At 43.4% G+C, this 24,999-nt stretch overlaps 1 protein-coding gene across 1 annotated transcript in view; it reads left to right on the top strand.

Annotated features, from left to right (window-relative positions):
- Positions 1-24,999, top strand: part of TRPM8 (transient receptor potential cation channel, subfamily M, member 8) — a 98,983-nt gene that overhangs the window by 19,079 nt on the left and 54,905 nt on the right. The window contains exons 4-12 of the mRNA XM_011929628.1: positions 439-595; positions 2,050-2,227; positions 5,923-6,095; positions 8,745-8,919; positions 9,988-10,055; positions 12,881-13,084; positions 16,832-16,934; positions 18,259-18,377; positions 24,203-24,493. Coding sequence (XP_011785018.1) covers positions 439-595; positions 2,050-2,227; positions 5,923-6,095; positions 8,745-8,919; positions 9,988-10,055; positions 12,881-13,084; positions 16,832-16,934; positions 18,259-18,377; positions 24,203-24,493 — 1,468 coding nt within the window. The remainder of the gene's footprint in view (positions 1-438; positions 596-2,049; positions 2,228-5,922; positions 6,096-8,744; positions 8,920-9,987; positions 10,056-12,880; positions 13,085-16,831; positions 16,935-18,258; positions 18,378-24,202; positions 24,494-24,999) is intronic.

Here is a 24,999-nt window from a genome sequence, read left to right as displayed (position 1 = left end):
TGGAGTCTGGCTCTGTCGCCCAGGTTGGAGTGCAGTGGTGTGATCTCAGCTCACTGCAACCTCCACCTCCTGGGTTCAGGCCATTCTCCTTCCTCAGCCTCCCGAGTAGCTGGGATTACAGGTGCCCGCCAATATACCCAGCTAATTTTTGTATTTTAGTAGAGACGGGCTTTTACCATGTTGCCCAGGCTGGTCTTGAACTCCTGACCTCAAGTGATCCGCCCACCTCACCCTCCCAAAGTGCTGGGATTATAGGCGTGAGCCATTGCGCTGGTCCACATCAAACTAGTTTCTATGCAAGCGACTGAGATGATGAAAACAGTCTGAAAATAAGACTTGAAGGTATCCTTTGTGTGTCTATTTAAGTTAACAATGCCAGTTTCCATAAGCAGGCTCAATGAAATCCTTCCTTCCTGTCCACATGATCGTGCTTATCAGGGAGAATGTGTGCAGGTGTGGCTATGCCCAGAGCCAGCACATGGAAGGCACCCAGATCAACCAAAGCGAGAAATGGAACTACAAGAAACACACCAAGGAATTTCCTACAGATGCCTTTGGGGATATTCAGTTTGAGACACTGGGGAAGAAAGGGAAGGTAAGCAATGGTTTTCTACTTTGGTAGCTAATTCATAGGCCAAAATGACCTGGGCTACCTTGATTTACTTGGAATTGTCTAATAAGATGGAGGCAGGAGAGATGGTTAGTAAACACCAAAAGAGACTGCAGAAAAAGATACATCTTGTAAAAGCCAGACAGCAGTTACTAGGCTATGCTCAACAGGAAAACTCAACAGGTAAGGACTGGATTATCACCTAGCCTCCTGTGTCCACACACAAAGCAGGCATCCATGTCACACCCATCCTGAGCCCCACTGCGACCCAGGGCCCCATGAATGCTTTTGTGAACCCTACTGTTTAGCTCTGTGTACTCTTGAGGTACATATGGCCCTAAATACGCATTCCCTCCATACTCACTGTGCAAGCTCTCCAGCAAGGTTTTGCAAAGGTGTTTAATGATCGGAAACAGCCTCTCCTGCATCCTCCGTGCTCCCAGTCTCAATGAAAGCACCGTCCACAGGCTGCTCCTGCAGGGTCCGGGCCTCTCATCTCCCAAACCCCCATGGCATCCCCGGGAGATGACCCAGCCCCATCCACTGCTGACTCTCCCCAGGGCCTCTGCCCCGGAACGGGCCGAAGCCCTCTCTTGCTGCCCGCAGCTCTGCTCACCTCCCTGTGGCCTCAGCATGGCTGCTGGAGGACTCCCTAAATGCAAAGCCCACCCTGTTCTTACCCTGCTTCAAACGCCGCAAGCCACCCCTCTGCCTTCAGGACAAAGTCCCAAGTTCTCCACGTGGCCTATGGGGCTTTTCCGGGCCCCTGTAGCGTCCCCCCTCCCCCCTACAACTCTGCTTTCCTTCTGTGAACCCTGAATATCTGAGACAGGTCTCAGTTAATTTAGAAAGGTTATTTTGTCAAGGTTGAGGACGCACGCCCGTGGCACAGCCTCAGGAAGTCCCGACAACATGTGCCCAAGGTGGTCAGAGCACAGCTTGGCTTTATACATTTTAGGGAGATACGAGACATTAATCAACATATGTATGATGAACGCTGGTTCCTTCTGGAAAGGTGGGACAACTCACCAGGCAAAGGTGGGACAACTCGAAACGGGAGGGGCCTTCCAGGTCATAAGTAGACAAGAGACAAATGGTTGCATTCTTTTGAGTTTCTGATTGGCCTCTCCAAAGGAGGGAATCAGATATGCATTCATCTCTGCAAGCAGAGGGGTGACTTTGAATAGAGTGGGAGGCAGGTAAGCAGTTCCTAGCTTGAATTTTCAGGCCCCAACATTTATTTTCCTTTCACGCTTCCATTCCTTGTGGGTCCTTGGCACGGCCCCCGCCTGGGACCCCCAGTGCCACGATCCCTGCTGCCCCCACCCCGTCCCTCTTCTAGAAGCAGGCAGGCGTGGGCGGGGTGTTGGCGCGGATGCTAAACCCCGATCTCAGAAGAACACAGGCTTATCTTGATGCTTCTGCTCCTCCCCCCATAGTATATCCGTCTGTCCTGCGACACGGACGCAGAAATCCTCTACGAGCTGCTGACGCAGCACTGGCACCTGAAAACACCCAACCTGGTCATTTCCGTGACCGGGGGCGCCAAGAACTTCGCCCTGAAGCCGCGCATGCGCAAAATCTTCAGCCGGCTCATCTACATCGCGCAGTCCAAAGGTGGGGGTCGGAGCAGCGACCACGGTTCTTCCATTCGGGCTGCACCAAGTTTGGGGAGCAGAGAAGGCAGTTCCCGTGTGCAGTTCCGGAGAATCCGGATGCTGCTAGAACCATCTGATTAAAAGTTATTTTATTGAAAGCAATATCCTCAAATGAATGGACGGGGAGCTCTGGCAGATAGTGGGGGAGCTTCACAAAGTAACTCTAAATCAGCCTTAGGGTGCTTCCTTAGGGGAATTTTTTAAATCTTGTAAGATTTTCATTTTGTTATTAACACACGAAAAATTTTCCCCAGAATTTCGGTTCTGGCGAATTGAAAAGGACAGTTGTAATTTGCTTGGTCTGTAATTGTGAGATCGGTGATGCACTTTTGAAAGTAGTGAGGGTGCCTGAGAAATTGTAAGCACCCTGTGTCTGATTGAGGTCAAAGCAACTAAGGCTTTGTTACTTGTTACTTGAAACACTTAGCATTTTCTTTCTTTCTTTTTTTTTTTTTTTTTTGTGGCGGAGTCTCGCTCTGCCGCCCGGGCTGGAGTGCAGTGGCCGGATCTCAGCTCACTGCAAGCTCCGCCTCCCGGGTTCCCGCCATTCTCCTGCGTCAGCCTCCCGAGTAGCTGGGACTACAGGCGCCCGCCACGTCGCCCGGCTAGTTTTTTGTATTTTTTTGTAGAGACGGGGTTTCACCGTGTTCGCCAGGATGGTCTCAATCTCCTGACCTCGTGATCCGCCCGCCTCGGCCTCCCAAAGTGCTGGGATTACAGGCTTGAGCCACCGCGCCCGGCCCATTTTCTTTCTTTTTAACTTTATATTTTAAAAAGTTTTGAATCTACAAAAATGTTGCAAGAATAATGCAATGAACATCTGTACATTCTTCACCTAGATTCACCAACTGTTAACATTTTCCCACATTTGTCTCATCTTGTTCCATAAATATCTACGTATGATTTTGCGGGGAACTATTGAAAGCGGGTTGCAGGAATCATGATCCTTAACCCCCTAAGTAGATGAACATCCCCCTCCTGAGGACAGGGGTTTTTTTTTTTTCACATAGCCCAATACAATTTTCAAACCTGAACAGTTACCATGGACCAATACTGCTATCTCACAGCTTACACTCACATTTTGCTAATTATCTCAACAAAGTCCTTTAGAGCAAACATTATTTTTTCTCAATTTGTATTCCAAATCGATTTAGCTTTGCTTTTTTTTTTCTTTAGTTTTCTTACATCTGGAACTGGTTCTTAGCCTTCCCTTGTCTTGCATTACATTTTTTGAAGAGTATAGGCCAATTGCTTTGTAGACTGTCTCTCAATATGGATTTCGTTGATGTTTGTTCATGATTAGATTCAGTTTATCCAACCTTAACATTTAAAAACCTCTTTTATGCAGAATTAATATTGACTAATAGAACTAAGGAAACGTGTCCTAATCTAGATGTGGCCTTTTTTGTTGTTGTTGTTGGCAGGAAGAAACTGAGATGTTTTGTTTTGTTTTTCCCATTTATTTTTCTCAGTTTCCTGACCAACCAGAGGGGACACTGTGGGTTGTCACTTTGATACAAAATTGAGCAACTCAGCTTCCTTGCTACTAAATCCTGAACACACCTTGTTCATTCACTAAACAGATACTTACTGGATGCCTATTATGTGCTAGAAATTGTTTTAAGTGCTAGAATATAGCAGAACAAAAGGGAGAAAAAAAATCCCTGGGCTGGGACGTGTATGTCTATGTAGATGAAGTGAAGTGATTGAAGAAGTTGAATAGTTTCATTGTTGCTGGTTGTCCACTTGGAGTGCTACCTTCATTTCCCATTGTCTCATTTTAAAAGGGAACGTTAATGGCTGAAATGGATATGAAGTCAATCACTGTAAGCATGGGTTTTGCAAAAGAGAAAAGGGTTGCCCAGTGAGGAGATGGGAGAACAGTTGTCAAATCTGCTTCCTCAAAGATAAGGATTAGGGATATTTAGGGAGTGAAGAGGCAGTTGTTCTATGGCGTGGGGAAACGTGATAGACAGTGGAGAAGGAATGAGGTAATTGGTGGTTTGTGCAGGTGTAGTCAGGGTTCATGGCTCTTCATAGGACACCTGTACAGAAAATGGCAGTGTTAGCATGATCTGAGGGAGGAGTTTTGGCCCTCTGACATTGAAAGGTCATCTCTTGGGCATATGTGCACGCCCAGTTAAAGAGTCAACGGTCTCAGCTGTTTTGAACTGGATAAGAGCAGCTCCCTAGTTCCTGAAAAACAATTGTAGCAACTATTATCATAGTGACGTATATGTCAGAGATGTTATCTAGAAGGAAACTAGTGGTGATTTAGTTATATATTGTTTGTCTACATGACTTTTAGCTACATAGGTTTTAAAATCAACTGGAAGGAAGCAGTTAAAAGCAAGCAAGGCAGGTGAAGTTTGGCGGGCTTGATTAGGTTAGCTCTCGGTGTCAAAATCTGTCTAGAGGAAGGAGACCACGTGCTGAGCGGCTGGATTTATGCCCTGTAAGAACTGGTTAAAAGAAGTAGGTGTAAAACTTCTAAGGATCACATCATACTTACCTGAAAATATTGGAAGGACTTTGATGTGGAGATGACTGAAATTGTTCCTCATTGCTGAAGACTGTAGTAAAATTAGAGAATGGAAATAGTCAGCAAAGGGACTTTCTAACGATTGGAGGAGGGGGCTGCCTCTCAGCTCCTGACGCTTTCTTACAAGATCTAATCCAGAGAGGCCAGTGACTGCTCTGAGGGTAGATTCCTACGTGGGCAGCATATTATACTAGGGTCATTTCCAACTTCAGATTCTAGTTTTATGCTAAATAATATTTTTATAGGTATAGTATTTATTCTACTTTGTCCCTCCCCAATAAAACCCTGTATAACCCTTAGCATCAAGAAGATAATCAGATCTAAACCTTAAAAAGACCAGCATAGAGAATTGTGTTTTATAAAGCAAAGTTATTGACACAAAGGCCATCCAAGGAAGATTCACTAGAATCCAACCAATATGGGGGTCCAGGAGCAGAGTGCCCGACTTACCGTGGTGGCATTGCCTAATTTGTTTAGAGGCTCTGGTTAGACATTCATTGTCCATGAGAGTCCTCTAGAGACTGGTTAAAGATACAGACAGATTCCCTGGACACACCTCCCAGAGAGCCTGATGAGGCAGATCTGGAGTAGGGTCAATAATCTGTTTTTTTGTTTGTTTGTTTTGTTTTGTTTTGAGATGGAGTTTCATTCTGTTGCCCAGACTGGAGTGCAGTGGTGTGATCTCTGCTCACTGCAACCTCCGTCTCCCGGGTTCAAGCAATTCTCCTGCCTCAGCCTCCTGAGTAGCTGGGATTACGGTCGCCCACCACCACGCCTGGCTAAGTTTCGTATTTTTAGTAGAGATGGGGTTTCACCATCTTGGCCAGGCTGGTCATGAACTCCTGACCTTGTGATCCACTCGCCTCAGCCTCCCAGAGTTCTGGGATTACAAACGCGAGCCACTGCGCCTGGCCAAGAATCTGTATTTTTAAGTGAACACTTCTCAGCAGCACTGTCTGAGGTCCCCTCTTCTTCCTTGCCATACAACATAGCTGCCAGTGCTGTGTCCTGTCGCCTACAGGGATGGGGACTTTATTTTAGGGGTCTGTGAGTCCAGAATGGAAACTTTGCCCAGTGCCGGTTGACCATTTACTCTTCCTATTTGTTGACAGGTGCTTGGATTCTCACGGGAGGCACCCATTATGGCCTGATGAAGTACATTGGGGAGGTGGTGAGAGATAACACCATCAGCAGGAGTTCAGAGGAGAATATTGTGGCCATTGGCGTAGCAGCTTGGGGCATGGTCTCCAACCGGGACACCCTCATCAGGAATTGTGATGCTGAGGTACGGGTGGGACAGGAGGAGGTCTGCTAGGTCACATGGAAGAAGGACCATGGCATGAGCCTGTGGCCTGAACTCTGGGGCTCTGTGATGGAGCCAGACCATGGGAAAGTCTGCCTTTCAAGGAGTGTCTTTGGGACCTTAAAGGAATTGAAAACAAGGATGACGTACGTCATTAACTGCTGGGAAAGTGTTAACAATGAATGTTGCTTTTTCATTAAAATGTGTTCTCAGCAATCTCATATCACAGTCAGGTTCTTTATTCTTTATAACCAAGGCTTACATCCATTTCAGGAGGGCTCAAGCCCAACCGCAATTTCTTGATTGCTTGGCTACACTCAGAGGAATACAAATCAATGGATATTGTCCTTGGTTAATTTGGCATTAAGAAGGTTGTGAGACAACCCCCAGCCTCCATCCCGCAAATGTTTCCTGTGAACATATTTAGAGAATAATGAGCCTTTCATGTTAAAAATGCAAGGTAGACATATGGGGTTTTGTATCAAGTGTAGCATTTTGAAAGCAACATTTCTAGTAGTTGAGGACCTTCTTAAGCAACAGGTGTTCTCTGCCCAGAAGCTTTGGGCCAAATGTTCAGATATCCACATTTAAACTACACCTTCTCCCATCTGGACTCCTTAGAAGCAGCAAATGTTAAGGATTTTTGGAATTACTGTGATTCTTCTTTTAGAATTATTTTATTTTTGTGTCTTGGTTACCATTTTTGAGATATATAAGGGGCAGGGGAGAGTGGGAGGTGTTTTTTTGTGCATCTTCAAGGAGGAAGCATGGTAGAGGGGGAGGAGGGTACGTTTCGAAGACAGAGAAGTTGGGGTTGGAGTAATCATTCCTTTTCTAGCTACATAGTCTGGAGCCAGTTCCCTTCTTCAAGTTTTTTATAATAATAACCTGTATTGTTATGGGACTGATTTATCTAATTGTGCAGAGTGAATGATAGCTTCTATTATTATTATTAGATGCTCAACAAGGGATGGCAAAATGGTTTCACATAAAATGCCAACTTCAGGGATGAGAGTGGCCTAGAGCAGGCTTTTGAGGACAGTGGCAGGCTAAGTGGGAAAGAATACCATTATCAATTTGCAATATTTTTAATGGGCATGGGAGTCAATGCAGTGTAGTGTAATTATCCCCATGGTAGATGCAGTACATGTGTTAATTCACAGACTCACAAAAAGCCTTGAAAATGTAGGTATTTTTACCCCTGAATGGGAATGAGAAAAGACTTCAAAATCTCCCTAGAGGCTGCTTCTAGGGCCCATTTCCTGGCAACAAGTAAAACTTGAAATGAATATGTAAAGATTAAAGAACCTGCCAATCATTTGGAAATTAAGAAACAACCAACTATCCCAACCATCTGGTAAACAAATGCAGGATCTAGAATGATCTTTCAAAAATATAATATCAGATAACTTAGAAAGCAATGCAAATGAAAACATTACCTATTAAGAATAATATATATTAATATATCAGTATGGCCAAAGCCGCACTGAAAGTGAAATGCATAGCCATATACCTTTATTAGGAAAATTAAAATTAATAAGTAATTCATTAATCATAGTAACAAAACCTAACGTTGATATAATAGCACTTATTATGTACTAGGTTCTATTCTAAGTGTTTTACATATATTAACTCATTTGATCTTCATAACAAAACTATGAGGTAAGTACTACTGTTCCCTTCTCATTATAAATAGAAAAGTGAGGCATACAGAAAGTAAGAAAGTTTCTTAGTGCACATATCTAGTTAGTGGCAGGTCCATGGTGCACAATCTTTTAACCACTGCAGTATTCAAATTAATAAATTTTAAAAATCATATCACCAGCAAAACTCTGAATTCTTTCTGAATACTATTTTTTCCTTCTGTTCTCCTTGAGTTTTGGTGGTGATATTATTTTTCAAACTTATTAAATTCTATTCTTGGAGTTAAGATTGAAAACCTTTTAATGCAACCCTAATACTTTAAAAACTAAATGCCTTTGAATGGAGCTTGAGAGTGAGGAACGTTTTTGGATTCCTTTCTTTATGTTCCTCAAGCAGCTTTTTATTGGTATTTTGGGGACAAAGTATCCATTTAATTACTTCTTTTTGTGGTCCTGTTGCTGTGCGCTTCTCAAGTGCAAAGACTATTTCATTCATTTTCTAATCCCTAGATCCTGGCATGGGTCATGGCATATGATAGATTCCAGACAACTATGTATGTGTGCATTTCAATGTCTGCTTCTACCTGTATCCGCACACACACAAATACACACACACACACACATTTGCACATACACAGTTTCCTGAATGCTGAATTTCAATTTCGTTGAATTTTTGCATAAGAGCACAGGGCAATGAACCAAGAATGGGACTGGGAATCTGATCCTTACATTGCCTCTGGCCAGTTAAGAGAAAATGAGCACGTGACACTACCATTTTGAACTTCCATTTCCTCGTATTTAAAAGGAAGTCTGTGCTGTAAGATTGCTAAGACCCCTCTGAATTTAAAAATTCAGAATTTTTAAATCTGGGAGGAGGCATAATATAATTGAACCCAAAGTATTAGCTTTCGTATGAATATATAAAAATATCACCATGTATCTTGACTGATAATACAATCTCAAAGACAAGCTTCCTTGTACTTTTCAGGGCTATTTTTCAGCCCAGTACCCTATGGATGACTTCACGAGAGACCCTCTGTATATCCTGGACAACAACCACACGCATTTGCTGCTCGTGGACAATGGCTGTCATGGACATCCCACCGTGGAAGCAAAGCTCCGGAATCAGCTAGAGAAATACATCTCTGAGCGCACTATTCAAGGTCAGTGGTTAGGAAGTAGGACACCAGACGTGTACAGTAACCACAGCAGCCACAGCATCAACAACAATCGCTACCAACTATTGAGTGATGCATGAGAAACACGCCTGATCAGGTATTTTTATTGCCAAAGAACTGTTATTTCTCTTCTTTTTTCAACACACCAGGAATGCTTCTGCCAGGGTCATTGTGGTATGTACCCTTCAACATGCTGAAGGCAATGATAAATACGGCCATCTTCCACTGTAGTTTGTCAGTATCAAGAGCTGGCTGTCTTCTTCTGGTAGCTACCATTTAAGAACAAATACGATCTGTGACGACAAATATGAGTTTATGAAACAATGCAATTAGCTAGGAGAGAAAAGATAAAACCAACCTACTAGTTTAACAATGGTATGGTTTACTTTTTTGAATCTTGGCTACTTCTGAGTAACAGAAAACAGTGGTCTCAAGAGAAGAATGCAATAGTTGAGTGAAAGCCATTATTTGCCATGGTTAGGTGACATGTACTTTCTCTCTTCCTGTGGACAGGGTATTGAGATGTGTCCTGCTGTGGAACAAGATTATGTTGTGATTTAGTGATAGACATAATGGCAGGAACTTGTTGGAGATGTTCTCAATTATTTTCCTTTCACAATTGGACATACACAAAGGAAGAAACTATATATGCAATAAACTCTGTTGAAAGACCACTAGTTATGCCAAGTTCTCACTCACTCAAGAAAGCATAGGATTATGCAAATAAGTGAGAGCATCATTATTATAAGGATATACTTAAACCTAGTTTAATTTATAGGTGCAAAGGTAAATAATGCATGGGCTTTAAATATTTAAATATGTATTTTAAATATCAATGACAACTTGCAGCATGACCCATGTCATGCTATTACTGGCGTGGGGCGAAAACACTCATCCATCTTTAATGAGTAGATAATGTTCAAGTCCGTGAGATGTGAAGCTGTCTCTCCACACCTTGGCTCACAGGGCAGAAGCTCTTGGTCCAACTTTTCACAGTGGTAGATGAGTATTTCCAATGAGCTCAAAATATCCTTTACTTTTTATGTGTTACAGATTCCAACTATGGTGGCAAGATCCCCATTGTGTGTTTTGCCCAAGGAGGTGGAAAAGAGACTTTGAAAGTGAGTCCTGATTTAGTTTTCTAGAAGGTTGGTTAATAAACCTATCCAACAGATTTGTGTTTTCAGGGATTTGGGCTCATCTAATCTGACCTAGTTCATTTTACTACAGCAAGTAGGTACTGTTTTCCCTCCACATACTGTTCCCCTAACAGACTCCGGTTGTTCCTCAGTCAAGAAGATTTGGGAGGAGAATTTCAGTGACATGAATAACCTGTGTACTTAGTGTTGGCCCTGACAATCAACCTGCCAAAGAGAAGAGGTGACATTAACTCAGGAGACTTAAAGATTGTAACCAGCCTACATATTAGAAAGCTATGGCCACCCCATCTACATTGAGATGAGCTGTGATCATACACACACAGATTGCCCCCAAATCAAATGTTTCCAGACCACCTAAGGCCCATTCATATGCTCTGTGGGGATACAGGTATGTCGCATGATGGAATCCCAAACCCTAAGTGATTCTGAGATCATGGAAACTTCTTGAATGTTTCTGCACCTGCAATATTGAGCAACTGAGCAGGAATCTGACTTCCCAGCCAATCTGTATGGACGCATTACTGAGTTCATCTTGCCTGCAGCCAGGCTCCTGTTTGACGTTTTTTTTTGTTTTTGTTTGAGAATCCACTTGAATCAACACCTTTTATTTATTTATATTTTTATTTATTTGTTTTTAACTTTTTGGTTTAGGGGTGCATGTGTAGGTTTTATATATAGGTAAGTTGTATGTCATGGGGTTTGGCATACAGATTATTTTGTCACCCAGGTAATAAGCATGGTACCCCATAGGTAGTTTTAAAAAACAGTTAGTGTGACTGCATTCTAGTAAGTATTGTAAACAATTTTCGAGAGCTCATTTTTCTAGGAATAGCACAAGAAAGTCATTTTTAACTCATCTTTTTCATGAATTTCCACAATGATTTGCATATTCCTCCTTGTACACATCCTATTTTACCTCTAAGACAGGGAATAGATTAAAGATACCTGTGGCCCTCGATCTTCTCCCCTCTCTTCATCAGAGTAAATCCCTAGAGCTAAAAGTAAGTGCTGGTAAAGTTACCTGGAATCATCATCCAGTACTTCTCATTATTCTTTTATGTAACAATGGTCTTTTTCTTCATCCATTCAACAGATATTTATTGATTGTCCACTATGAGATTTACAATTGAGACCATGGCTAAATAAAAATCTTCAAGGAAATATTAAAATAGAGATTTTTATCAGTGTGTGTCAGTGTATTAAAACCTTTTTATGCCTAGTGTTTCATTATTGGAACGCTAAGCATGTGGGAGTTATTTATATCCCACTGCTCAAGGTCATCGCCAAGGTGATCACCAAAAAATCAAAAAATTGCAACTTCCAGCATAAATGGCTCGAATCTGAAAAAGCAACCACATCAAAGAGGAAGAGGGGTGGAGAAAAAGTCATTGAAATATGGTTACATTTATTATCTTACTAGAGCAAATATTAGATTTGGAATGAAGATTTCTTGGCCTAGGGTGTAGGGGGAGACTGGAGAGCTGCTGCTGGTCTAGGGCACTGCATTTCTACGGCAGTTTCCATTGCCGTCTGCTCAGCCAATTAACAACCTATAGTAGCGGGGATAGGAGAGGTGAGGGGAACTAGGAGAAAATACCCAGCCAGGGCCGGGCACTGTGGCTCAGGCCTGTAATCCCTGCACTTTGGGAGGCCGAGGTGGGTGGATCACCTGAGGTCAGGAGTTCGAGACCAGCCTGGCCAACATGGCAAAACCCCATCTCTACTAAAAAATACAAAAATTAGCTGGGTGCAGTGGCGGGTGCCTGTAATCTCAGCTATTCAGGGGGCTGAGGCAGGAGAATCGCTTGAACCCAGGAGCCAGAGGTTGCAGCGAGCCGAGACTGCGCCATTGCACTCCAGCCTGGGAGACAGAGCAAGACTTAGTCTCAAAAAAAAAAAACAAAAAGAAAAGAAAAAAAGAGAATACCCAGCTGGTGCCTCTGCATCCCTTCCTGGTTCAGCCCCCAGCAGCACACCCACAACCACCTGTGGTGCAGACACTTGAGGCACACAGAGGGACCCCAGCCTGCTCTGTGACTCTCACCCTCTGTGGTCTCCAATCGTGTGTGATGTCTTCTCTAAGGAAAGCACTCAGACCTAAAAACAAGTGCTTTTCAATTTCTTTTGTACCTCCAGGTGGATCACTGTATCTTGCTGTCCAGTGATTAAAATTCTTAAAATATGATCCTCCTCTGCTGACCTCTGCAGTTATTATAAAGGTCGTAAAAGTGTGCTAGATGTTTATCCAGAAAGAAGATATATTTTTATTCATTTTTAATCACAGGGGCAGGGGAAATTATTTGAGGAGGGAAATGTGTGAGTAAACATCACATAAAACATGTGGTTGCTGTTTTTAAGCTATTTTCATACCTTGAAAATATGAGTATTGGTTACTACTAACCTATTTCAGATAAGCTATCAACAATAATGCTGAATACAGTTTTAATACGTGCCACTCAAATCTATTGTGTCAGTACTTGGAATGATCGATTTTGTGTACAGGGATATTTTAAAGCACTTATCCATGGAAAACTTAAGCTAGTCATATGTGTTCTTATTATGGATCTCGTTGTGGGTACAAGATTTCATAAAGCAGATTCCATTTCTCATTCATAAAGCAATTGCCAACTTTTGATTTGCTTCTGAATTAAAATAAAAACCCCAAAGGAAAAAATGTAGGGGTGGTGCCATGTGTTTTCACCAGCTTGTCTCAGAACCTTAGTCCAGAGCTGGATTCTGTGGACCAAGTTCTCTTTGATCTGCCTGACTCTGTCTCTTTCCTCCAGGCCATCAACACTTCCATCAAAAGTAAAATTCCTTGTGTGGTGGTGGAAGGCTCGGGCCAAATCGCTGATGTGATCGCCAGCCTGGTGGAGGTGGAGGTGGAGGATGCCCTGACATCTTCTGCCGTCAAGGAGAAGCTGGTACGCTTTTTACCCCGCACCGTGTCCCGGCTGCCGGAGGAGGAGACTGAGAGTTGGATCAAATGGGTGAGTTGTTGGGACCATGTCTGGAGGCTGAGAAAATGAGACTAGTTTGTGAGAAGGGAGAATGCCTGAAACGCCCAACTCCACCAGCAGCTGCACGTATTCGGTGTTTTCTCCGTGCCTTTCAGACTCAACAGGTGTCTTGCTGGAAATTGAAGTTCAATATGTTACGTGGCTCACCAAGTGTGTGATATTTCTACTTGAGATATTGCATTTTTCAGAGTTTACTGAAAAAGGGAAAACTGATGGTTTTATATGAATGTTCTTACTGGGACGTTGTAATATCTTATTCAAGTCCAGGAGAGAGAGAGACACAAGACTCTGGCAAAAAGAGATAAACATATCAGCCTTACTGATGATGAAGGCAAAGTTGAAAGAGGTGGCTTGAGGTGCAGAACATTGGACCTGCATATGCTAAGTCTCAGAATAAGACAGATGAGCCCACCATGACACAGGTAGCCCTGGACACCTGCTGACCTCCCTGCTGGGCTAGACGTGGAGGCTGCAGACCAGGGCACTAGTGCTTTGCAAGGAGCAAAGCCCAGTGACAGAAGGAGAGGGCTGGCTGGGCAAAGCCAATATTACTCCCCAACCCTGAGTAGGGCTAAGTGAAAGAGTGGAGATTGACCAGGCAGCTAATTGTGATGAGGCTCCTCCCTATGGAATTCTGTTGGTTGGGAAAAGGAGCACTCCCTTTCCAAAGTGCTTATATATTTTTGATTCTCTAGGCATTCATACCTAACTACTTTGAGTCAGTTCTGAACATATAAACAGGGCTGGGTGCAGTGACTCTTGTCTGTAATCCCAACCCTTTGGGAGGCCAAGGCCGGAAGATCGCTTGAGGCCAGGAGTTCAAGACCTGCCTGGACAACGTAGTGAGACTCCGTCCCTACAAACAAACAAACAAACAAAAAATACCCAGACATACAGCTGTAGTACCAGCTACTTGGTAAGTTGAGGTGGGAGAATCACTTGAGCCAGGGAGTTTGAGGCTGCAGTGAGCTGCTAGCCATTGCACTCTAGTCTGGGTGACATAGTGAGATCCCATCTCAGGAAAAAACCCAAAACAAACAATCATAAAAAGCATATAAGCAGGCCATTTCCAAAGTATACATATCAAAGTAAGACACTGCGTATTGATTGCATATTGATTACCACTCTCAACGTCATTTCCTGTGATGGATGGAATAAATTCAGTGGTCAGTTCAGGGATCCCCATAGAGGAAGAAACAGATGACTCCTAATTTATCCACCAAAGATGGCCCCAGGTCCACTTCAGTGACTTTCCTCTTCCTCCTTGTACAAGTTGGCTTACCAGGTCTTGACCAGGCCGTGTCCAATGAACAGAGGCCATCTGAAGGGTCACCACACCCTTTATAAGGGATTTTGATTTCTGCTTCATGAAAACTGTTACAGGCGACTCATCTGAAATAGGCTAAAAGGCATATTGTACCTTCTTTGATTATGTTACCCTTTCTGCAATTCATAGCTAATTCATATTCATACTGAATATGCTAATGATATGTCATAATTATAATCACATCAATCAGAAGACATATATCAATAATAAAAATTAGTCTGGAATTTTAATTAGGCACTCATATAGGGCTTTGCAATTGGTACAGATTTCCCAAAAGACCAAGCTCAAGAGTGGGATTATTAATTAATGAATGTATACATTCAGGCAAGTATTAATTAGGCAACTTTCCAGGGCAGTCCTGGGTGACCTCACTGACTGTGTGGACAAACAGCCCCAAACCTGGACTCCCAGTTTCTTGAGCACTCTAAGTGACGCATTATACCTCTCCCACTGGGCTCACACCTTCCTCTCCTAAAAGCCGCCACGGTTATTCCCCCATGCCTATTCCTCAACTTCTCAAGAACTTGACCCTTCATCGTCTTCCAATCTATCAACCGATCTAGATATCATTCATTCATTTATTCATCTTTAACTCTCATTTATTAATTTATTCAGTAGATATTGGTTGAGCACATACTGCGTGCCAGGTTCTGAAATAGGCACTTCAGAAAGAACTGCGTACACAACAGAAACAGTCTGTGTTCTCATAGACAAAACAGAAGTTGAGAAAAGGTTTATGTTGAGGGATGACAGTACAATGCATTCTGTAATTGCAAGCTGAAATGGGTGTTCAGAAGAAAGGTAACATGGATACAGAAAGGCAGGTGCTGAGGGAGCCTGGACTGGTGTGGGGCTTTCTGGAAGGCTTCCCGGAGGAAGTGACGTGGGAGCCACGATCTGAAGGATGGAGAGAGTTACCGACGCGGGGGCTGGGGTTGTGGTGGTGGTGGGAACTGCATGTGCAAAGGTCCTGAGGTGGGAGGCATGCCTGAGGAGTGAAAGACGGCCATGAGGGTGGAAATGGTGAGTGGGAGTTAAGAACTTGTGAGGGCCCAGCCCAGGAGGCTTCTTAGGCCCTGTTTGGTCTCGTTCAAGTGTAATGGGATATTGTTAAAAGGTTTGAAGCAGGGAGAAAACGAGATGGGAGTTGTGTTCAGGAGAGCTCACTGTGGCAGCAGTGGGGCAGAGGATGGAGGAGGCAGGAGTATGCGGGATGAAGTCCCAGCTAGGAGGCCCCTGTGGCCGTCTCTGGGGTCCATCGGTTTACTTGATATCCATATTCATTTTCTTCTTCTTCCTTTTTATTTCAAAGAAAAATAAAAATAACTCCTTGGTACTGCCCACCTCCACTTGTGCCCCAGAATTTGGGGACCTTTAGCCCTCCTCCCTGCCTGTCAGTCCTAGCTGGACCCCTATTCTTTAGCCTGAACAAAGGCTGCAGACAGATGAAGAGGGCCTTTCCTTCATGCTATCATTCCCGTCCACCCTCTCCTTCAAAATCTCCATGGTTTATCTTTTCCTGCAGTTCTCATTGATTTATTCATCAACTACCTGGGTGCTTTGAACTAAGACCTCCATCGCCACCTTTCCCAGGCAGCTGCAACCTCAAAAGTTCGCCTTCTAATTTCCAAATCCAAGGGCTCTTCTTGCCATCTTCAAACAGCTAGATCCTGCGACTTTGTCTCCCACCCGGCGGAGTCTCTGCAGTTCCAGATCCTTATTTCCAAATGTCACCAGGGAAGCCCACCATTGCCTCAAACTCAGTCTAATGGAAACCAGACTTGCTCCGTTGGCTAGAAGGGGCCCTACTCACCAAGCTCCTGCTGGGCTCTCCAGTGCTCGTAACCTTGGAATTACGGGATTCTTTACTTTTTAAAATGTCTTAAAATTAAACATTACAGAAAAATAACAAAGGACAATATAGAAAATTCTTAATCTTTTTCTCCAGTTTCCAAGTCTTCTTTCTTGTTTGCATTTGAGCTTTTCTTTCCTATCGTTTAAATCTTTATGGGCACACTTGGATGGTGTCTACGGTCTTCTATTGTCCCTTCTTGATTTACTGGGTCGTTTAATAACTGAGCATCTGCCATGTGTCAGCTTTGTGACACACACACACACACACACACACACGCACGCACAGACGCACACATCTCTAGTCAAATGAGGCTCTCAGCTTTTTGATATGGGCTTCTTGATACGTGTGCTCTTATATAACCGGTACTTTATTCTCACTGTAGTCAAGGACTCATTACAATTCCGAAATGAGAAGCTGATCTGGAACTCCACTACAGGTGGTCTTTTTAAAGAAGGTCTCTCACAAAAAGAAAGAAGTTTATGCTCCTCATGCCTAACATCTGTTGGCTGACAACTTTGTTCTTTAATTTCACCAGCTCAAAGAAATTCTTGAAAGTTCTCACCTATTAACAGTTATTAAAATGGAAGAAGCTGGGGATGAAATTGTGAGCAATGCCATCTCCTACGCTCTATATAAAGGTGAGTAAAAAATAGCTCCTTTTGAAGTGTCAGCTTTGTGTTGTTTTCTGTGGCTTTTCATGAGGTACATTTCTTTTATAAAACAGCTTTATTGAAAGGCAAGCTTGTGCTTAATTTTGATGATTTTAGATTGGAAGTTAGAATAACTACGCTTGCCCTGGTGAGGCGAATCTCCTTGGTTGTATGTGTTTGGTAGAATAATAATTTTTATGTCATTAAAATACTGGTCAAACACAATCACCGTGGTCTCCAAAGAGATTTTTCTAACAGTGGTTGAAAATATTTTTTTATTGGGCCTCAGATTCCTTTGAGAATATGGCAGAACTATGGGTCTTTGTCCTAGCAGTCTACATATTTGTACACACATGCACACATACTTCACACGTAAGTAATTTTGCATTTAATTTCAGGAGTTTACAAATTTCCTGAAGCTTGCAAATGAAACTCAGGTTAAAATATTCTCATTCAGGATCTTTGCTGCTTTAGAATTCCATAAAGTGGATGTTACCCATAGTAAATAGATCCTGGGTTGTCTAGACTTGAATTTGTGACTGGTAATTGTAAATTAGCTAGAGTAGAGCTAGGCACATTGGAAGTGCAATTAAAGCATTAGCAATTTATTAGAATCATTCTTATTGTACTTGCCAGACATTTCACTATAAAGGTATTTATTAAAATGGAATTACATCTGTACAGATACATAGATGCAGAAAATATTAGCTCTGGAAAAGACAAGAATAACAATGTTGTAAGGTGGCTTATTGTTTCATAGATTTAGATGTAGCATAAGTCAGATATGGCCTTGAAATATAATGCTATGGAATCTGAATCTATGGAAAAAACCTTAATATACTGTTATTACACCGTTAGGATATTCCATGGAAAAACGTTACTGTAGCCTGAGTTGATCCCCATTGTAAACTTTGGGACATACGGGATGTGGTTAAGAATGAGTGAAGAGAAACCCCGTCTCTACTAAAAATACAAAAAAAAAATTAGCCGGGCGAGGTGGCAGGCGCCTGTAGTCCCAGCTACTCGGGAGGCTGAGGCAGGAGAATGGCAGGAACCCGGGAGGCGGAGCTTGTAGTGAGCCGAGATCGCGCCACTGAACTCCAGCTTGGGTGACAGAGCGAGACTCCGTCTCAAAAAAAAAAAAAAAAAAAAAGAATGAGTGAAGATAGAGTGAATGACAGTCTGAGTGTCTGAATGTAAAAGAACATGCTCAGCATCACCTGTGATAAACAGCTCTGATAATTGGCCACACTGGTTCTGACTCTTATTTCTGAGCCTTTGGTGAGTTGAGTCTTTTCCTGCCCTCTTACAGCCTTCAGCACCAATGAGCAAGACAAGGATAACTGGAATGGGCAGCTGAAGCTTCTGCTGGAGTGGAACCAGCTGGACTTAGCCAACGATGAGATTTTCACCAATGACCGCCGATGGGAGGTAAGCACGAAGCTCTCCTGAGTTATTCAGTGTTGGGTCTGGACAGTGGTCTGGGCAATGGCTGGTCCATTTCCAGCAAGATTCAATGCTGAATCTCTTAAAGGATTGTTCTATTCCGGAATATCAGGTTTGGTGAGACTTTATTTCCTTGTCTGCAGTAGGTCATAACATTGACTTAGTAGGTTTGTTGAGAAGAGATAATAAAAATAAATGGTCTAAAATAATATCAACTCCACAATGCCTTCAGCCACAACGTGAGGCCGATTCCCCATATGGGTGCAGAGATGCAGATCTCCTCCTGGATGTGAGTGGGCAGAAGTATGGGAAAAATATATGTTGGATGATTGAAAGTAGCTTAACTACAGATCAAGACGGTAGCACTCTTGCTCCCCGCCCCCACCTGCCTAGCCAAGTTCTGATTAGAGAACTGTCTGTAATGAGATGCATGAGAGACAAATAGAACAACCTGACTGACGCTCCCCGGTGAATGTCTTAGAGCAGGGTTACAGGTCCATGGCCTGTTAGGAACAGCAGGAAGTGAGCAGTGGGCAAGCAAGTGAAACTTCATCTGTATTTACACCAGCTCCCCATTGCTTGCATTCCTGCCTGAGCTCCGCCTTCAGTCAGATCAGCTGCGGCGTTAGCTTCGAACCCTATTGTGAACGGAGCATGTGAGGGACCTAGGTTGTGCGCTCCCTATGAGGATCTAATGCCTGATGACCTGTCACTGCCTCCCATCACCCCCAGATGGGACTGTCCAGTTGCAGGAAAACAAGCCCAGAGTTCCCATGGAGTCTACATTATGGAGAGTAGTATAATTATCTAATTATATATTACAATGTAATAATAATAGAAATAAAGTGCACAATAAATGTAATGCTCTTGGATCATCCCAAAACCATCCCCCCAGCCTGGTCAATGGAAAAATTGTCTTCCAGGCAAACAGCCCCTGGTGCCAAAAAGATTGGTGACTGCTGTCTTAGAGCTAGAAACCAGGACTCCCCTAGCCATATGAGCACCTTTAATACGGAAGTTGCACATGCAATAAAAAGCATTTTTTTTTCTTTCCAGCAGACTGCATTTTCTCAGTTTTCAATGTGATTAGTGTTTTAGGATTGCGTTTTCCAGCAGTATCCTCCTGTGTACAACTAAAGTGCGGTCAGCCCTAGGAGCCTTGTTCAGTGACAATTATTATGAACCATCACACTCAGTTTTATAAGGCTGCTTCTTTGTTTTCGGCTTTTCCAAATCAATTTCAGTCATTAGGGGGCCATGATAATATATGTACTTTTATACATGTATGTATAGATTTGAAGGTGCGTATATTTCATAACTTTCATTCTTGGCAGACAGGATCAGAAAACATTTTCAGGCCTATTGTTGTATAATCAAAGAATAAGACTTGATTTATATTAACATACTATCAATTTTAATGAGGACAGCATAAATAAAGTCATGGCTTATGAATTTTTAAATTATTCATTCCTTTAGCAAACATTATCTTGTGTATGGTGTTTGCAGTACAATGAACCCTGCTGCACATTGCAAGGCTTTAATTAGTGGAGGGAAAGTGGAACTGTAAGTAGATCCAGTCAATTGATTCATAAATGAATTACTGTGTGTGAAATGTTCTATTTAAGTGAGGTCAGATGGTACAAATAAACTTAGGCATGAGTGGTACATTTAATTTTATTAACTCAGCTAAAGATGGTTAAGGGTTAAGGGCACAACGGCTAAGGAAATGGACTCTGGAGTCAGCCCATTTGCATGACTTTGGGCAAATTATTTAACCTCCCTATGCCTCAGTTTCCTCCTACAGTGGTATGTTAGAGCCAGCTTGTATTGGCTGGCAAGAGCCAACTACTAAATTTTTAGAGATTTTCTGAGTTGGTTGTTAAATACAGTCATTATTAATCAGTTATCTTTGGCTGCTCATAGTGGCTCATGCCTGTCATCCCAGCACTTTGAGAGGCCAAGGCGAGAGGATTGCTTGGGTCCAGGAGTTTCAGATCAGTCTGGACAACATGGCGAAACCCCATGTCTACCAAAAAAAAAAAAAATATATATATAAATTTACTGGGCGTGGTGGCACACACCCGTAGTCCAGGCTGCTTAGGTGGCTGAGGTGGGAGGATTGCTTGAGCCCAGGAGGTGGAGGTTGTAATGAGCTGAGATCACACCATTGCACTCCAGCCTGGACAACAAAGTCAGATCTTGTCTCAAAATAAACAAACAAAAAAACTCAAAAAACAAAAACCAAAAAAAGTGAATTATTCAAACTTAGAATTACATAGATTTTATAGAATTCTATAGAATTATGAAGGTGATCAATAATCAAAACATATCGTTTTCTAATTATTTGATTACATTTACTATTACCTTTGCTCTGAAGGCCAACTGTGTGTATTGTATGTGGAAGCTGGAGACGCTATACGATGGTCAGCCACTCCACATCTCTTCCCGATTCTGTGTTTAGTGATGTCACATTGGTAGCTGAAACTTGGCCACAATGAAAGTATTTACACCATAGGAATCAGAAAACACTACAAATCAGGGCTTCTGTTTTCTTTGAGAGCCAATTGTTCAGTGTTCACCAGTACCCAACTGCTCATCCGAAAGTGGAGATGACGATAATAGCAGTACTTATCTCTTTGGGCTGCTACGATGATTAAATCAGATAATGTTTCTAAAGTGCTTAGAGCATTGGCACATATGAAGCATTATTTGTTTTAAAATAAAAATCTCTGGAATACTGATAAATTGCCCCAAGCAATTTCCCTATGTGTGTTTACTTGCCCGTCACACCAGTCCACAGCATGGATGATCCCCTTTGTGGTTATGAAATCAGGGCCTCATTGGTATCACGGGAGGGGGAGCTGCTGATAGTTTTTTGAAGGCCTGGTCTGAACTTGCATCTCTGAGAGGAATTTGACCTGTGTTAGCTTATTTCATCCTCGCAACCATCTATTTCTTAGAAGAGCAAACTGAGGCTCAGAGACACAATATTCCAGGTCACATGGCTGGAAAATGGTAGACTCAAGATTTGAAAGCAAAGATGTGACTGGTGGCAAAGCCTCTTCTCATATGCTGGTGGTTCTCAAGGTGTGGGTCCTGGACTGGTGGCAGCCTGGGAATAACCTTGGCACTTGCTACCTTGCAAATCACCAGGCTCCACTTCAGACTTGCAGAAATTCCAATATTGACTCCCAGCATTCTGCATTTACGAGGCCCTCCAAGTAGTTCTGATTAAAGTTTGAGAACCACCGCCCTATGCTAGCGAGTGTGTGACCAGTGGAAAGGCCCACGGATTTGGAAAAGAAAAGTGAAACGCTGGACATGAGGAACACTTCCTTAAAGGACAGAAGAGAAATCATAGCTGCCATCTTTCCAGAGGTAGCCCCCTCTTCCCCTGCTGAGCCCTGCAGGATCCACAATGTGGGGACTCAAGGGACCCTTGACAAGTCCTTCTCTAGGCAATGTGTGATCCCCATGAGACCAACATTAGGCAGGAACAAAACTGATCAATGCTGCCGTGGGCAGAAGACACCCACCTAGACCAGGGATCAGGCACGCAGTGTAAGAGAGGAAGTGGGCCTGTAGGTCCCAGGGAGGAGTGGTGAGGACTGTGGGGAGCTGGAGATCCAAGGCTCCGGGAAGCAGCTGCCCCTTGGCTCCCACTGACGGTTCCCATGTTGTTGGAGCTGCTGGTTTTTACTCTTTTTTTGTTGGGGGTGGGGGATGGAGTTTTGCTCTTGTCGCCCAGGCTTGGAGTGCAGTGGCACCATCTCGGCTCACTGCAACCTCCGCCTCCCAGGTTCAAGCGATTCTCCTGCTTCGGCTTCCAGAGTAGCTGGGATTACAGGTGTGCACCACCACACCAAGCTAATTTTTGTATTATTAGTAGAGATGGGGTTTTACCAGGCTGGCCAGGATGGTCTCAAACTCCTGACCTCAGGTGATCCACCCACTTCAGCTTCCCAAAGTGATGGGATTATAGGCATGAGTCACCACGCCCAGCTTATTTTTTTATTTTTATTTTTATTTTTATTTTTTGAGATAGAGTCTCAATCTGTCACCCAAGCTGGAGTGCAGAGTTGCAATTCTGGGTCACTGCAACCTCTGCCTCCCAGGTTCAAGCGATTCTCCTGCCTCAACCTCCCAAGCAGCTGGGATTACAGGCACCTGCCACCACACCTGGCTAACTTTTTTATTTTTAGTAGAGATGTAGAGATGCGGTTTAACCATGTTGACCAGGCTGATCTCGAACTCCTGACCTCAAGTGATCCACCCACCTCGGCTTCCCAAAGGGCTGGGATTACAGATGTGAGCCACTGTGCCTGGCAGCTTTTACTCTTAACTTGAGATTTTCATGCTAGAAATGTGGATTTTGATGAATTTTCTGATTTTTAAATGTTGGCAATGGAATAAAATTGTGAGAAATGCTATGGAGGACACACAGAACACGACTGAGAGCTGGAGTGGCCTGTAGTCCACTGGGTTGTGTCTGAAGGAAACATTGATGATCCTTTTTCTTTTTTTCTTGAGATGGAGTCTTGCTCTGTCACCCAGGCTGGAGTGCAGTGGCGTGATCTCGGCTCACTGCAACCTCTGCCTCCTGGGTTCAAGCGATTCTCATGTGTCAGCCTCCCGAGTAGCTGGAACTACAGGTGTGTGCCACCACACCTGGCTAATTTTTTTTTTTTTTAGTAGAGATGGGGTTTCACCCTGTTGGCCAGGCTGGTCTCAAACTCCTGACCTCAAGTGGTTTTCCCACCTTGGCCTCCCAAAATGCTGGTGATCTTTCTTAAGATTCTCCGTAAGTTCCTATGGGCTAAGTTTTGTCAGAAACCCAGAAAGTAGAGCTAGAGATAGATAACAATCAAGTATTATTGTCAGGTGTTCCAGTGACTTATTGGTATGTAACATGACCAGACATTGGCTTGGTGGCATGTGATTTGCATATAGTTTGATGCATTCTATTTTAACACCTGTATTTGAGAACGCAGTCACCATAATAGAAGGTTCCCGAGCATCTGTGAAGGGCAGCAGATCCTACAGTGCAGTGTAGAGACAGCACTGGTGGCCGGGTCATAACTGGTATCTGCTGTCGACTTCAGAGAGGTGGTTCCAGCTATACTACTACCCCCACACTCCCACCCCCTGATCGAGTGCTTCCTCTGTGTCTGATACTGGGGAAAATTTTTGACCAACGTCCTCTCTACATGGGTGTATTTATCTCTACTTTAGCAAGGAGGTAAGTCACAACCAAACTCACATCTAGCTGATGACAAAGATTTCACCATGCCATTCCCCTGTTTAGAGGTTTGAAATGTAATCCTCTGTTGTGTTAAAATGGAAAAAAGATAAATTTTATTCTCGGCCGGGCGTGGTGGCTCAAGCCTGTAATCCCAGCACTTTGGGAGGCCGAGACGGGCGGATCACGAGGTCAGGAGATCGAGACTATCCTGGCTAATACGGTGAAACCCCGTCTCTACTAAAAAAATACAAAAAACTAGCCGGGCGAGGTGGCGGGCGCCTGTAGTCCCAGCTACTCGGGAGGCTGAGACAGGAGAATGGCGTAAACCCGGGAGGCGGAGCTTGCAGTGAGCTGAGATCAGGCCACTGCACTCCAGCCTGGGCGACAGACCGAGACTCCGTCTCAAAAAAAAAAAAATTTTATTCTCAAGACAGGATTGAAAGAGAAGTTGAAGATATTATTACTCTGTGACTGGAAATATGGTGCTGCTGAGGAAGAAAAATGCCTAGTGTTTTCTTTACCATATTTGTGTAGTATTGTTAGTACTGTCGCTGTTCTTTTTCCTTAGTCTGCTGACCTTCAAGAAGTCATGTTTACGGCTCTCATAAAGGACAGACCCAAGTTTGTCCGTCTCTTTCTGGAGAACGGCTTGAACCTGCGGAAGTTTCTCACCCACGATGTCCTCACTGAGCTCTTCTCCAACCACTTCAGCACCCTTGTGTACCGGAATCTGCAGATCGCCAAGAATTCCTATAATGATGCCCTCCTCACGTTTGTCTGGAAACTGGTTGCAAACTTCCGAAGAGGCTTCCGGAAGGAAGACAGAAATGGCCGGGACGAGATGGACATAGAACTCCACGTAGGTACTGGGAGAGTTGCCTACTTGAATTCTCGGATATTTTGAGGCTTCCCTCACAAGATATCTCCATTTTCCCTACTCCCTGTCTTATTGCCGTAAAATACTTAACACATTGACATTGTTAATTTTTTTTTTAACTCCGTTTACTTAAGATAAGGCGTCTGTCTATAGGGTGAGTCTCTGCTATTTCTAATGTCTTGCTTTGTGTTCTATACTATGCTATATTTCAGACTAGTTGCAGTTTTTCTTTTTTCTTTTCCTTTTCTTTTTTTTTTTTTTTTTGAGACAGAGTCTCGCTGTGTCACCAAGGCTGGAGTGCAGTGGTCCAATCTCAGCTCACTGCAACCTCTGCCTCCTGGGTTCAAGCGATTCTCATGTGTCAGCCTCCCGAGTAGCTGGAACTACAGGTGTGTGCCACCACACCTGGCTAATTTTTTTTTTTTTTAGTAGAGATGGGGTTTCACCCTGTTGGCCAGGCTGGTCTCAAACTCCTGACCTCAAGTGGT

The sequence above is a fragment of the Colobus angolensis genome, unplaced genomic scaffold (genome assembly GCF_000951035.1).
Source record: "Colobus angolensis palliatus isolate OR3802 unplaced genomic scaffold, Cang.pa_1.0 Scaffold82, whole genome shotgun sequence".
Lineage (NCBI taxonomy): Eukaryota > Metazoa > Chordata > Mammalia > Primates > Cercopithecidae > Colobus > Colobus angolensis.
Note: the sequence above shows the minus strand (reverse complement) of the source record. Positions and strands in the feature narration are given on the sequence as shown.